The sequence below is a fragment of the Amphibalanus amphitrite genome, unplaced genomic scaffold (assembly GCF_019059575.1).
Source record: "Amphibalanus amphitrite isolate SeventyFive unplaced genomic scaffold, NRLGWU_Aamphi_draft 002383F_arrow, whole genome shotgun sequence".
NCBI classification, from domain to species: Eukaryota; Metazoa; Arthropoda; class Thecostraca; order Balanomorpha; family Balanidae; genus Amphibalanus; species Amphibalanus amphitrite.
The window spans coordinates 25,296-39,666 of record NW_024883838.1 but is presented as its reverse complement, the minus strand read 5'-3'; the positions used below and the strand labels follow the sequence as shown (position 1 = coordinate 39,666).

The 14,371-nt window shown below is 53.1% G+C and overlaps 1 protein-coding gene across 1 annotated transcript; it reads left to right on the top strand.

The window, feature by feature from the left end:
- Positions 1-144: 144 nt before the first annotated feature.
- Positions 145-12,621, top strand: LOC122376897 (zinc finger SWIM domain-containing protein 8 homolog). The gene is made up of 14 exons (XM_043356885.1): positions 145-196; positions 674-783; positions 1,209-1,341; positions 1,742-1,889; positions 3,943-4,154; positions 4,988-5,116; positions 5,754-5,915; positions 6,299-6,376; positions 6,764-6,929; positions 7,508-7,890; positions 8,368-8,551; positions 8,920-9,053; positions 9,438-9,599; positions 9,967-12,621. The coding sequence occupies exons 2-14, from the start codon at positions 749-751 to the stop codon at positions 10,054-10,056; spliced, it is 2,016 nt and encodes a 671-aa protein (XP_043212820.1). The 5' UTR covers positions 145-196; positions 674-748; the 3' UTR covers positions 10,057-12,621.
- Positions 12,622-14,371: the final 1,750 nt, after the last annotated feature.

Below are 14,371 nucleotides of genomic sequence, written 5' to 3'. Positions count from 1 at the left end.
ATGCGAGAGATGAGAGAGAGGAGGGGGGGAGGAAGGGAGGGAGGGAGAGAGGGAGAGAGAGGATAGAGATAGAGATAGAGATAGAGATAGAGTAGAGATAGAGAGATAGAGAGATAGAGATAGAGAGGGGGGGGGTACCGTGGGGAGCAGCAGAAGCGGCGGGGCCGGAGACAGGGACGCCGCCGCCGCCGCTCACGTGAGTGAGAGGGGAGAGCGAGAGAGAGAGAGAGAGAGAGAGAGAGAGAGAGAGAGGAGAGGAGGAGAGAGAGAGAGAGAGAGAGAGAGAGAGAGGGAGAGGGTAGAGTAGCCCACATGAGCTAGGAAGGGGGCTGATAGAGGTCAAGTGCAGCAGCAGGAGGAAGAGTGGAAAGTCTTTGAACTAATGGTTGGCTGTGCGGCCGAAGATAAGTGGACCTTGAACGGCCGAGAAGTGATAGGTGCAGCTATGGACCCATACGGGAATGCTTTTTATGACGCTTTATTCATTTTTATGCCTTCGTATAAGGCAATACTGCTGCAGCGCATCTTTCACTGGACGATAGGATAGTTTTGTAGTGAAAAGGTTCGATCAATTTATAATATGTAACATGTTCTATGTCAATGTGTAAATGCTGTATGTATCTGTACCCTCAGTCGCTATTGCTAACCACTGTCTTTCTGTGTTTGTGTTCAGCCGGTGCGGGTGCCTCTGGAGTCACCGCCGGCCGCCGCGCCGCGGCCCTATCCCTCTCTGACACCGGAGAGTCTCATGAACAGACATGGGGTCAACAACAAGGCAGCCAGGTCAGTTGGGATGGGGTCAGGTCAGGTCACTAAGGGAGGGATCAGGATGGGGCTCAGAATCAAGTCGGTGATGACAGGTGTCTCTATCTAGGATTGAAAATGATGCTCAGTCCTCAGGGTGGTACTCAGGGCAGATCATGTCACCCAGAGAATCATCTGTGTTTTAGGGGTAACTTGCTTATAGATATATAGTCACGCGCAGGATCAGGACAGCTCTGTTACTGTTTGTAGACAGGGGCCGGACAAAGCCTTGGTTAGATCAGTGGCGTTAATCTTGCAACTAGAAGTTAGGGTCGGTCACTAATCACTATGTTGTAGCGCTAAAGTCAGGCCAATGGTTGGAACACTAATTCAGCTTGCCGTGAACTAACCACCGTCCGTTGCGTCTTCTCCCCTCACGCCCTTCCACGTCTCGTTTTCCGCAGGTTCAAGAACAAGCGCGTGTACCCGTCTGTGCCTAACCAGCCCTCGGAGGCTGGTGCTCACTTTATGTTCGAGCTGGCCAAGAGCGTGCTGGCCAAGGCCGGAGGCAACAGCAGCACCTCGCTGTTCACACAGGTTGGTGAGGGAGAGAGACTGGGAGGTTGGATTGTTAATATAGAAATACCTGGTGTCGTTTAGCAAACACAGTTACGGGATTGATTGGATGTAATTGATGAAAAGATACGTAATAAATGTACTTTGTTGGTTTGTTTGTTTTGACAAATGAATTGAAAGAATATAGAAATGAAATGAACCACCATTTCGGACTTCTCCTAGCTTGTTTTTTGTTTTTGTTTTTAATTTGAGTGCCCATTACGTGATTTTGGGAACAATTGGATGAGGCTAACCAGCTGACTTTTTGTGACCCCTTGGGAGATCACATCTGACCCCCTCCCCTGTGTCCCCTCTGAGAGCAAAAGCGACCACTGCACCCCGTTATAGGCTACCACTGACCCTCCCCCCCCCCCCCCTGCAGCCGTCGGACGCCGGCGCGCACCGCGGCCCGCACCGTGCGCTGCACATGTGCGCCTTCCAGATCGGCCTGTACGCCCTGGGACTGCACAACTGTGTGACGCCCAACTGGCTGAGTCGCACCTACAGCAGCAACGTCAGCTGGGTCACTGGTGAGTAGTGACGTCAGCGTGACGTCAGATCCACGTCAGCTGGGTCACCGGTGAGTGAGTGACGTCAGATACGTCATTAGTCAGAAGTGACGTCACATTGGGTTCACCGGCAATTAATTGACAACGTCAGTTAAATGAACATCAGTATAACGTCAGTTGTGTCACCGGCGAGTGACGTGACGTCAATGCGTCAGCTGGTTCATCGGTGGTTATGTGGTGACGTCAGTACTCCGTAGGGTCACGGGGGAGTGACTTGGGATCACATCGGTGCGATTTAACACCGATAAACACAAATATGGCTTTTGCAAATATTGCCTGCCTTTTGCACTCGGAGATAAAACATGCAGGTGACTGACTCCGCTTCGAAACTAGCTAGCTAAAGCTAGTTTTGTTCGAAACTAGCTAGTGCTAGTTTTCTATTTTTGCCAAAAAAGACCTACCTTTCCAGTGTGAAAAGGCACATGGTACACGTCTATGTGGTAGAAAAAAGGCCCCAGCGGCCAGCATCGATGTGCCAAGCGCCGCACCGCCGTGCGCCGCCGACCCCTGTGCAGCTTAACTATAGCCGTGCTCATGTTGGACGGTTTACCCTAACGTTGCCACTAGCTGCCCATAACCCACACGCATCTATCTGCTAAGCGCCGCCCATCTCCTAACCTAACCTAAGTGTAAGCATATTGGACGGTTTACCCTAACGTGGTCACTAGCTGCCCATAACCCACCTACCTGTCAGTCTATCGAGCTCAGTCACCGACCGAGGCGCCGTATCAGCGAAACCACGCCCACCGACCGACGACCGACTCTGTTCAATTTCATCTGCGCTCCCAGTTGGACGGTTTAGCCTAACGTGGCCACTAGCTGCCCATAACCCGCCCACTGCCGGGCTATTGAGATCTCAGCTCGGAGAATTACTACCCACCGATGCGCCATAGAGCCTTGGATGCGCCTACCAGCTATGCGGAGTTTGTTCCTCAGAAGGTTTATCCTGACGCTGCCACTAGCTGCCCATAACCCACCCACTGGGCTGTGACACTATCAAACGCCGTGAGCGTGACCCCAGGGGCCATGGCGTCACTGGTGGTACTGGTGGCACCCCGCTGCTGCCGATGTCCTTTCGGTGCTGCTGACACATTAGCTGCTCATAACACAGGGGTGGGCCGAGTGTAGGTAATCCTGTCAAACTGCGCCGTGAGGTAAAAAAAATGAATAATATTCTTTCTGTCTTAACTTCCGGCTTTGCAATTCCATTTACTTTTAAGAATATGCTGAAGTACGTATATTTTGAGGCTACTCTTATATTATTTGCATTTTATATTTCGATTCGAGTGTCATTTTTATTTGATTGACAACTCAGTGTTTTGTTGAGTCAGTTCCTAGTCAGTTCGCAGGGCTTGCAGCTGTGTATATGACGCAGCTTTCAGTAGCTGCTCATACTACTGGCTGGTCAGTGGTCAGTGACTAATGGTCACAGCCATATCAGCAGAGACCCATACTGAAGTGCATAGCTGAAGTCCAGTGTTGAGTTTGAGTCACACTGACCAGTTATATCAGCAAAGGCTCATACTAAGGCCTGTGCCGGGTTTGAGGGACACTGGTTTGAGGAACACTGACAGGATAGCCGGTGCTGCAGCACCGGCTATCCTGTGCAGTTGGTTAAAGGGCCTTGGTGCAGTTTTTATTGTGGACAGGGGGGGGGGGGGCGAGAGTTTAAATCGCCCTAGGTCATCCTAGATATTATATTGGGAATCGCACATACACTCATCGATCAGTGAACATACACTTCACCATCGTGGATTTATTTGCAATTGTCGTCCTGCATATTGTCTTAGTTGGCAAACCATACTTTTATATCCAATACGGTCATCTTAATCTGTCCTGGAATCCCTACCCAAACATTTCAGCCAGCAATGGCCTTGCCTCCTCCCCAACATATCCAACCCAACATGGCCTAACACACCCTTTTATAATCACGATCCCTCTTCTCCATGTAACGACCAAACATACCGAAACACACCCCGTTCTAACTCCCCCCCCCCTCTCACCCCCTCCGCAGGTCAGGCAATGGAACTTGGCGCGGTGGCCATCTCCTGCCTGGTGGAGACCTGGGAAGGCCACCTCACGCCTACCGAGGCGGCCCACATTGCCGACTGTGCCAGCCGCAGTCGGGACGGACATGTAGTGCGGGCCGCCGCCGGGCTGACGCTCAGCATCCTGCCGCACGCGCACGCCCTCAACCAGAACGAGATCCAGCGCGCCCTGCTGCAGGTAAACGAGCAGAGTGATGATAGCCGTTGACCTTTGAAACTTCAGGGCTATCTGAAGTGTGGCGGGATAAACGAATGTTGCTGTCAAAAGTAATTTTTTGTTGTTTGTTCCTGAACTTTTAAAAATCGCCCGGATGAAATGAGTTTTTGGCGTTAGGATAATGTGGTCTGTAATGTGGTAATGGTTTGTTACTGATAATCAGGGAGTACCAGCTGAGGTGCTTGGCAATTCTTGTCCTACCTGACCTGACCCGCCCGGCGCCCCGTCCCTTTCAGTGTAAGGAGCATTCCGCTGAGCTGGTCGAGAAGGCCTAACCTGCCTGACGTCCTTGAAAGCTGGCCTCCCCCTATCTCGTGTAAGGAGCAGTCCACGGAGCTGCTCGAGTAGACCTGTTTGGCACTGGAGGGGATAGTCGACTGACCTGACCTGACCTCAGCTCACCTGACCTCCCCCTCTCCAATGCAAGGAACAATCGACGGTGCTGCTGGAGAGGGCTTGTGCTGAACTGACCTGAACTGACCTGACCCGCCCTTACCCCCAGTGTAAGGAGCAGTCCACTGAGCTCCTCGAGAAGGCGTGTCTGGCCGTGGAGGGAGCAGTCCACTGACCTGACCTGACCTCCCCCCCCCCCCCCCCCCCCCAGTGTAAGGAACAGTCGACTGAGCTCCTAGAGAAGGCCTGTCTGGCCGTGGAGGGAGCAGTCGACTGACCTGACCTAACCCCCTCCCCCTTCAGTGCAAAGAGCAGTCGACTGAGCTCCTAGAGAAGGCGTGTCTGGCCGTGGAGAGGGTAGTACACTGACCTGACCCGTCCCCCCCCCCCCCCCCCCTTAGTGTAAGGAGCAGTCTACTGAACTGCTGGAGAAGGCCTGTCTGGCCGTGGAGGGAGCGGCAAAGGGCGGCGGTGTCTACCCAGAGGTGCTGTTCGACATCGCCACCAAGTGGTACCAGCTCTACGAACGGGTGAGTACTGTATCAAACGATAGGGTACTTGGTACTCTGTGCCAACAAGTGGTACACTCGGGGGCAGATTGATGTTCCACCACTCCCTACCAATCGGGCTCCCATGGCTCAGCACTGGCTGCTGTCAGTGGCAGCACTGGCACTGGCAGGCAGTGCTGAGGGCAGGCAACACTGGCAGCAGCCAATGATGAGCCATGGAGCCCGATGGGTAGGGAGTGGTGGAACATCAATCTGCCCCCCGAGTGTACCAGCTCTACGAACGGGTGAGTATGGTCAAAGCTGATTTTTAGCGCTTGCAGTGTGCCACCCAAATCGGCGCCATCTCTGTGAGCGAGACGCATGTTGCCACGTCGAGCCTCGGATGCGGCCTGTCCTTATATTGTTTCCGTCTTGGAGACTTGATGAAAATCACGAACTCAGAGAAAGATTGTCTCAGTGTCTTTTATATTGTGTTACATGAAGCCTTAAAATCGCTTAAAACAAAACGGCCATAACCTCTCTACAGCTAGAACATTTAGCGACATCATATTGAAATTACGGGTCAGGATGGTACCGCAGTCCATAAGTCTCATGCTGCCACAGATCTAACCGCACCCGCCGTATCACTGACCATTTCCATTCCACGCTCCGCCCTCAGACGTCTCCCAAGCAGAGCGCCTCCCACGACAGTGGCGAGGACGTGCCTCTGCTGGAGTCGCCACCGCCTCCACCGCCGCCCCAGCAGCAGCAGCAGCAGCAGGTACAGCAGGTACAGCAGCAGGCGGGCCCGCCGCAGGGAGTCATGGAGCCCACACAGCAGGTCAGTTACGGGGTGCAGAGTGTTAAACACAGTGTCAGTTGCGTGAGAACGCGTGTCTTTATCTCAAGACAAAATATTCACATTTTTATCATTTATTTCCTTGAAATTTTCTCACACATGTAAGCAATTAAATACGCATTTCAAGCAGATATAATATGAAACATTGCATTGCAATCAGTTTGTGGCTCGGATTTACTTTGCCCATATGTCTGTGGTACCCGATGATGCATCTTACCGTGTCTGTATGTCGGTCGCTCCAGCCTGGCCTGCTCCTGAATGTCTGACAGGTTGCGTAGTAGTGACTTTTTGCATCTCCACTCTGGCGGCCGTTCATGTCGTACAGTAAATTTTGTACATGTTCTGACGGTGTCTGTTCCTCCCAGGTTCACCTGAGTGTGGCGGCTGCCGCCCCGTATCCTGTCACGTACAGCTGTCTAACGGCGGGACCCAGCGGCGCACAGGTCAGTACCGCGTACACTGTACAGTATCCTGTACCCTGTACCCGTACCCCGTACCCACCCCGTACCCGCCCCGTACCCCGTCAGGACCCAGCGGCGCACAGGTCAGTACCGCGTACACTGTACCCTGTACCCGCCACGTACTCTGTCATACCCAGCGGCACCCAGATAAAACATGATCTCAATACCTGAGCGAAAAATCGGACTTTTCTCCAGACATGCTGTTGATGTTGATCCGTTGTATTTTTGGTGAATGGCAAAATGTTATCGCCTCGTGCAATATTCGTTGTTTCCCTCTGAGCCCATCTGACCCCTCAGACCCCTCTACCCCTCTCTAACCCCCTACTGACTCCTCTCTAACCCCCTCAATAACCCCCTCTCTATCCCCAGGTGGGCGTGAACCAGCTGTCAGTCCAGATGTTCGTGCCGTACGGTCCTCAACCGCCGGCCCATCCGTTCCCGTCGGCCGCCCTCCAGCTGTATCCGGCAGTCAGCATGCAGTCCATGGTGGCTGCGGCCGGCGGGCTGCCCAGGACACAGCCGTCAGGGCTGCCCGGTATGTAGAGGAAGGGGACTGGGGGTAGACACAGCCTTCAGGGTTGTCCGCGGGTTATAGAGGAGAGGGGACAAGGGGAGGGGCGGCTGTGGCTGACAAACTGCTCACGACACAGCCGTCAGGGCTGCCCGGTGGGTTATAGAGGGAGGGGAGGGGGCGAACTGCCCAGGACACAGCCCTCCGGGCCGCCTGGTAGGTGAAGGGGATGGTAAGGGTCATGGGGCGGCTGTCGCTAGCTCAGTCCTTAGCAGCTGGGCTGACAGGCTGGTCACTGAAGGCATTGGGATGATTTCGAAGGTGATATAGAAAGGTGATTTCGCTGGAGTTTGTGAGGAGTTTCGGGTGGCTTACGTCAGGTGAAAAGGTGGTATGGCTGTCGCTACATATTTTAGTTCGGCGGCGCTTCTGCCTTCTATATGTTGCCATCACGACGTTTGCTTTTCAAAGGCTATACAAATCGTTACGTGTTGCCGCAATATCGTGTTTCAATGAAATGATGTCTGGTTGAACGCGTGTGCCTCTGCTGCTGGTGGTCCGCCGTTCTGACTCTCTGCTCTCCCTGTCTGTCTGTTCGGCAGGCGGCGCGCCGGCGGTGCCCATGTTCTCGCTGCCCCCGCAGCCGCACCCGCACATGGTGATGCTGGCCCAGGGCCCGCCGCCGGCCGCCCACAGTCAGCCGCCCCCGCCCCCGCCCATCATGGTGCCGGTGACGCTGGCGGCGGCGGCGGCGGCCGGCGCGCTGCAGCACCGCCCGCCGCCCCCGCCCCCGCCGCCGCCCGGCGGGCCGCCGGTCACCAGCCAGCCGCCGCCGGCGCCACACCACCAGCAGCACCCGCATATGGTGCCGCCGCCGCAGCACCAGCACCAGCAGCAGCACCAACAGCACCAGCAGCAGCAGCAGCAGCAGCAGGCTCATCACCACCATCACCAGCACCCGCCGCCGCAGCACCCCCTGGCGCAGGTTGGTGCGGCGGGAGAACAGTGCGGGATGGGTGGTCAAAATATGGGATGGGATCTGAGAAGAGTCTTGTTTAGTGTAGACAGGCATATTTTTGGGGGTGATAATTTTGCTAATTTGTGTTCAGTTTTTTCACACTTTTTTCTTATATTTGTGGAGAGGTGAGCTTTTTTTGTAGCCTGTCTGGTACCGTTAGTCGGCGTGCCGTTAAACAGACGTGCTGTTAGTCGCATTATATTCAGACGTGCTGTTAGTCGCTTCATCCCATTATATTCAGCTGTTATCTTTCACCAGTCGCACATGTTTTCTAGCAACATGGCATTTAGTCGACGTTTTAAGACATCTGCATTAACAAGTGCACCCAAAGTCTCTATTTTTAAAGTCACTGCATGTGTCAGGATTCCCCTGTCAGCCGATGTATTGCCAATGTGCCACACCAACCCGTCTAACTCCCCCCTTCCCCTTCCTTCCCTCTTACAGCAGCCGGTGCCTCGTATTCTGGGCTCTCCGCCTCTCAAATACCTCTTCTCCACCTACCGTGTCGGTATGTTGGCGATGGAGACCCTGGCCCGGCGCGTCCATGACGACCGGGCGACCAAGTACAGTCCGACGCCGCCCTATGGGGATGACGTCATGTGGCTCATGAGGGTCGCCATGAAACTGGGTGAGTTTTCCTGGCGGGAAATTGGGGAAGATGGTGCTTCGAAGGAATGGGTGTGAACTGTGAAGGGAGGCAGGCTGGAAAAGTATTTCGAGTTTATTTTTTAGGTCAAAACTCAAACAAAGAATGAAATGTTTCAGACGTTTGTTTGGGTTATTAGAGCAAATATAAACTGAGCCTTTAAAGTCAATAGCCGAGACCATACATAATCTGGGTAATCAATAATGAAATAACTTGTTAATAATTTACTTTCGTAGCTTGTTTACAATAAAAGGCTAATAACAAATAAAGCTCATTGATGTCTTCGCGTTCTGTAGACTGTCCCTTGTCTCTCGTCTGACCATGTTCTACCCCTTTTCTTCCTCTCACAGGCACTCCGTACGTGCACCAGTTTTGTCTGTGCGCCGTCAACTCTGTGGTCTCGCCGTTTGTCCTGTTTGAGATTGCCAGCGACGTGGGCAGCTACTTGAGCCGGCACAACACGGCACCGCCCTACCGGTCTCAGGTGAGTCAAGGGGAGACCTTAGAGGTCACAGGTCAGGGCAGGGGAGACATTATAGGTCGCAGGTCGGCCGTCACAACACAGCGCCGCCCTACCGGTCTCTGGCTAGCAAGGGACCGTAGGTCATATGCTTAGATTAGACTGTGGGCACGAAACGGCGCCGCGCTTTAGGTCCCAGGTCAGTAAGAAGACCCTATGGTTCTCCCAGATCATTGATAAGAAACCAATAGTGTGAATGCTATTTCCAGTCAGTACGAACTCTTTTTTTTTTTTTACTGACCACAGGCTCTCATCTGCCCATCGAACCGTAACCCCTACCCGGCACCCCACTGCAGCATTCACTCCGACGTTTATTTGACGCTTGCGTCCTGACGTGTGCCTCGGCAGATCCTGACGCCGCTGGTGCAGCAGTGCCAGCAGATGTTCCTCTCGTGTATGCACGTGCGCCTGTGTCACGTCACGCCGCCCGAGTATGACGAGTTCGTGGCGATTGTGCGGAAGGCGCGACAGGCGTTCAGCATGACGGCAGGAGGCCCAACTCAGCTGCAGGTACGGGAACGGGAGGGGCTAGGGGAGTGAAACCCTTTGAGGAGGACCGCATCGATGACTGATGAATCGTTAGGGTAGTTGTTTTTTAATAGATTGTCTATATTTGCTAACCTAAAGCTGGTTCCCTGAAAGTGCCTTGTTATGCAGCTATGCAGCTGTTTCAATGCGTATTCAAGACTGTTGAAATCAGCGGAAAACTTCTTTCGTAGGGCGTCGAAATTTTGTGCTCTTCTTGGCATTTAATAATTTCACAAACCAGCCTCGCATATCCCACCGTGCGGTGCCACTGGTTACCGGATGCTCTAGTCTGAATCGCTACTCCCCCTACGTCGACCTTTAGAGCTGACCTTCCTCTCTCCCCCCGCAGGAGTTCCTTCAGGTACACCGGCGAAACAAGCTGGTCAAAAAGGAGCTCTGGCTACGAATCACCATCGCGCTTCAACAGACCGCTGCGTGACGTCAGAGTCACCTAGCGGACGTTTTCCAAAGCTGTAGTTGCTCGTTTTTCTACTGGATGTCGCCACCGCCGCCACCGGTTTCCCATATGTCGCATCTGTATAAACTCATCCGGGCGACGGCTGTCCCCGTGCTGAACTGTGGCGGCCTCCTCCCTCGAACCGGTCCATAATTGTAGTGTAGCTGTCGGAGGGCTGGCGGGGGCTCCCCTGCGCTCTTTCGCCGGCTCTGATCTCGAATCTGAAGATGGTGGTTTCGTCGGCAAAACTCCGCGCATCGGTCTAGCGGTGGACGCGGGAGGCTGGAGTTGGCCCGGTCGCCGCTAGGTGGCAGCAGGCTGCGCCCGGTCCGGAGCTCAGAGGCGATTCTTGCGGGCGTATTTGATTGGATGGAATTATCGCGTGGTAGTCTATGGATATTTGAAGAGATGGGCGAGGGTGTTTGACTTCTTCCCTAGCCGGTGCGACTCTGGCTTTGGAAAGGACAAGCTGTGGCTTCGGCCGGCGTGTTCTTCCTTGGTTGGATTCTTGCCGGCTGCGACGGGATGAGAACATTCAGTACGCACGCGCTAAGTGTGTTCGTGTCTGTCCGTTTTATATTTTAAATACTATCTTAGTCGTATCGTTTGAATTCGTGGTAATTAGATGTAGATCTGTGCATGTGTGGGCGATACTGACATCTATCGGCGGCGGCTGGTAACTGAAGTTCTCACCGCCGCCGAAAGGTGGCAGCACCGCGGGGGACAAAGTTCTCGCGCGTGTTTGAATTTTACCGAGTGTAAGGCGCAGGGCGGACGGCTCGTTTGACGTGACACTGTTCTTGAGGCGCGTCTGAGGCGAGCAGTGACGCGCTGGGACACACTGCGCCGCGAATGGCTCTTGTTTGAGTGGTTTTACGGCCTTGTCTTCGTTGGGGAGTGTCTGGACATTGTCTGGAAGTCACCGTCTCGGTCCTGTTCTGGGCGCTATCCATCGTGGAGGTTGTTTGACCACTAACCAGCGCGTGCTCGCCCTGTGGCCGCCTTCAGGACAGTTTTTTGCCGTCCGTTCCATTCGGCACTACCTCCTCCGTCAGAAGTTGTGTTTATCGTTCGCGTTTAGTTGAATTGGTTTGAATTTATTGGATTTATTTCGGCCTTAGGTCGTACAGAGTCGCGTGTGGCGTAGCCAGGTTTTTTGTTGCTGTTCAGTTGCGTTTTGCTTGTGTTTTGTCCTGTTTTGCGTGTCTGTGCTCAAGAATGATGTGTTCAGAAATGTCACGATCAGGAGTGCACCGGGCCCGTCTCATGAACCACGATCGAGAAATATACAGTCACTAGAGCCATGATCGCATGATCATTCAAATCATCCAGCCACCATGATCTCCACATTCTGCACGTAGCCTCCAATCACCGCATGCCTTGTTCACTCGCGTAGTTTCATCGATCGTGCTCTATGAGACGGGCCACTGGTAGCTGCGGCGGTTAGCTTGGTTCGTTCGCTGTATGGGGAGAAAGAGGACGGAGAATGCGGCGGCTGCGACCGCTGGGCCCTGTCGGTAGAAACGCGAATGGTTCCACGCTGGAGAGGCTAGCTGATATGCTGAGATTGGTGTGTGCGTCCTTCCGTTAGATCCCGATATCCAGTCCATGGATATCGTTCCAATTCAGTCTCCAGTCCATGGTCCGCCTGTGTCTCTGGAAGGTTCCATCAGCTCTGTCCGGCCATCTCCGTCCAGTAAACCACTGCGTCACTGATTCCACTGCTGTCCAGTTCAGTGCATCAATCCACAGACAGGCTTCCAACCGCAGATCCGATCGCCTTGTCTTCCCGCCGCTCTCTCCATACTCACACCCTCTCTCCACCCGGCTCCAGCTGCGCTCCTGAGCTGATCTTCCTCCCACCCTCTCCCCGTCGCTCCCGGCCTCTTTCCTGACGCAACTCTACCTCAAATCTCGGCCGATGATGTTGGCGATTCTGCTGACATCTTCCGGAGGCCGCGCTAACTAGAAGTGTGCACGGACGCCGATAGGTGGCGGGTGCGCAGAGCTATCGCCCTGACATCTGGCGGTGGTATTTCGCGGTGAAATGTGTGCGTGTGTGTTTGCCTACTATTTCCCACGCCTTGGCTGCTCGACTTGTCGTTTCATCCATGGGACAACAAAGGCCTATGTTGGTCACTACTGATGACAACATAAGTCCTTGCCCGCGGCTGAGCCTCCCCCGGGTTGCCACGGCGCGGCAGAGTTAGTGTTCCAGAGTCCCCATCTAGCGGCGGTTTTATCAATGTGTGTTTCACGCGGCGGCCGATAGGCGACGCTTCGGGCGCAGTCGACCTCTCATCACCTGAAGCTCCGCTGCGCCCGTCACACACCCGTGACCCCAAAAGGTCACGCGGAGGGTGACCCCGCGGCCGTGGTCGGGTGTTGCGAGGTCCCCCGCCCGAGGCGCCGCCCCTGGCCCCGCCAGAGATCGTAGTGTGCGGAGGTGTTCTTTGTAGTGTGTTGACCGCGCCGCGGATGTGAGGCGGTCGCTGTTCGGTGGCTCGAGACTGGAGCGCAGTGGAAATACAGACGGAATGTCTGGAACGCTGGGTGTGTGTTCGGTGGTCAGAGGCATGACGTCATGACAGGGATGATCACTGATCAGGTTGACGGGTGACGCTAGAACCATGGTGACTGTGGGCACGAAAGACACGTTGAACGTTGGATTGGTGGACCTTGGATGGATCTCCCTTTCAGGTAAGGTTGTACCTACCGGGGAGAACGAACAGAAAATGCACGTAACAAATAAGTCAATATTCAGATCAATAGTGAATTCATTTGTTGTGTTTTTTTATACATCTTTTGTGAAAGAGACGGACGTTGCCACTTCAAGCCAAAGTCCTGGCCCGTGGGAGGATTGAACGTTACTACGCCTATGATCCTCCTCTCCAGGGTCGCTGTGGCTTGAAAAGCCGGGATCCCGAGTGAGTGCTGCTGCGTGGGCAAGTTGAAATTGGTCCGACCTGAATACTCGGCAGAAAAGGCAGTAGGTGAACTTACGTTTTAACCCGGCAGGCGGTGGGCCTCCCAGCCACCTTCCGCGCGGTGGGGGGGGGGGATTTTTTGCCCCCCCCCCCGTATCTCCGAAACTACTGGACGTATCCGGAAAATTCAAACGGCGTTCGATAGCCCTGTCAAATTTGTTGAGGGAAACCAAATTTCATTGACCTCGGGGTCACCGATGACGTCACAGGTCAGGTCAAAGATAAAATGTTTCACCGTTCACGGGGCTTCTAGGGAAAGCGCTATAACACCGAGTAAAACGCATTTTGTCGAAAATCAGCGATAAGGCGTCAGTTGTCTAGTACATATGTTGTTATTAGAGGTCACTGGTCATACCAGGTCAGGTCACAGGTCAGGTCACCAAAGGTCACCAAGGGTCACCACATGAGCCCAACTTTACTAAGGTTATGCATGCGATGCATGTTTTATGGCCAGTTTTTCATTTCCAACTCAATGGTGTTGGTTATAAGACCATCAGGTACGGTTTAGGTCACTTTCTGGTGGAGGTCAGGTCAAAAAAGGTCAAATTTCAAAGTTGATATTTTTGCATAAAATGGGTATCGATTCGATGCAGCTCGTCACGGGGAGTCTAATGGTGGTCTTTGTTTTGCGCTACGAGGTCTAGAATTGCTAAAAATTGAGTTTGAAAATTTGACGTCATCAATTTTGAACAGTTTTTTCGCTATAACTTGGCCAGAAAAAGAGGTATCGATCTCAAATTTGGTATGTAGATAGAAGGCGGTAGGGGCTATCACATATGTTCTGGTTTTTTCGAAATTCAAAAAACTTTTTGGATTTTTTGGCTATTATATTCAAAAAATCTATTTTTTGATTTTTGGGGGTCAAAATCCAAAAAATTCGAAAAACCGAAATAGCAGTTTTGTAGCCCTCTTAATTCCACACCTTTTATGTCTGAAATATTTTTCTGTATCTCTAAAGCTGTAGGCCTGACAGCTCTTCCCGCGAAACCTTTTTTTTTTTTTGGTCGAAAATGGCAAAAATGACGTCACTCTGACGTCATTAGCGGCCAACCTATCATGTCCTTTGGAAAAATTTTTAGTCACCATGTGCGCTAGCTGCTCCCGGGAGGGTACTGAAAGTTTGGTGACGATCGGCGCAGCGGTTCTCGAGATATATCGAAAAAACTAAAGGGGGGGGGCAAAAAAATGCCCCCCCCCACCGCCTGGAAGGTTAACTTCTATAATTCATACCGATGGTGCTCAACGGCGGGGTTCCGGTTATTGAATAATATAGTCGGTCTTGAACCGTCTTCGGCTAGACCCAACATAAT

What these genes read in the sequence shown, in the direction of transcription:
- LOC122376897 (XM_043356885.1), top strand. Translation starts at nt 749, where the DNA reads ATGAACAGACATGGGGTCAACAACAAGGCAGCCAG. An exon ending in TCATGGAGCCCACACAGCAG is followed by an intron (nt 5,916 to 6,298) that starts GTCAGTTACGGG and finishes TGTTCCTCCCAG; the next exon opens with GTTCACCTGAGTGTGGCGGC. An exon ending in CGCAGCACCCCCTGGCGCAG is followed by an intron (nt 7,891 to 8,367) that starts GTTGGTGCGGCG and finishes TCCCTCTTACAG; the next exon opens with CAGCCGGTGCCTCGTATTCT.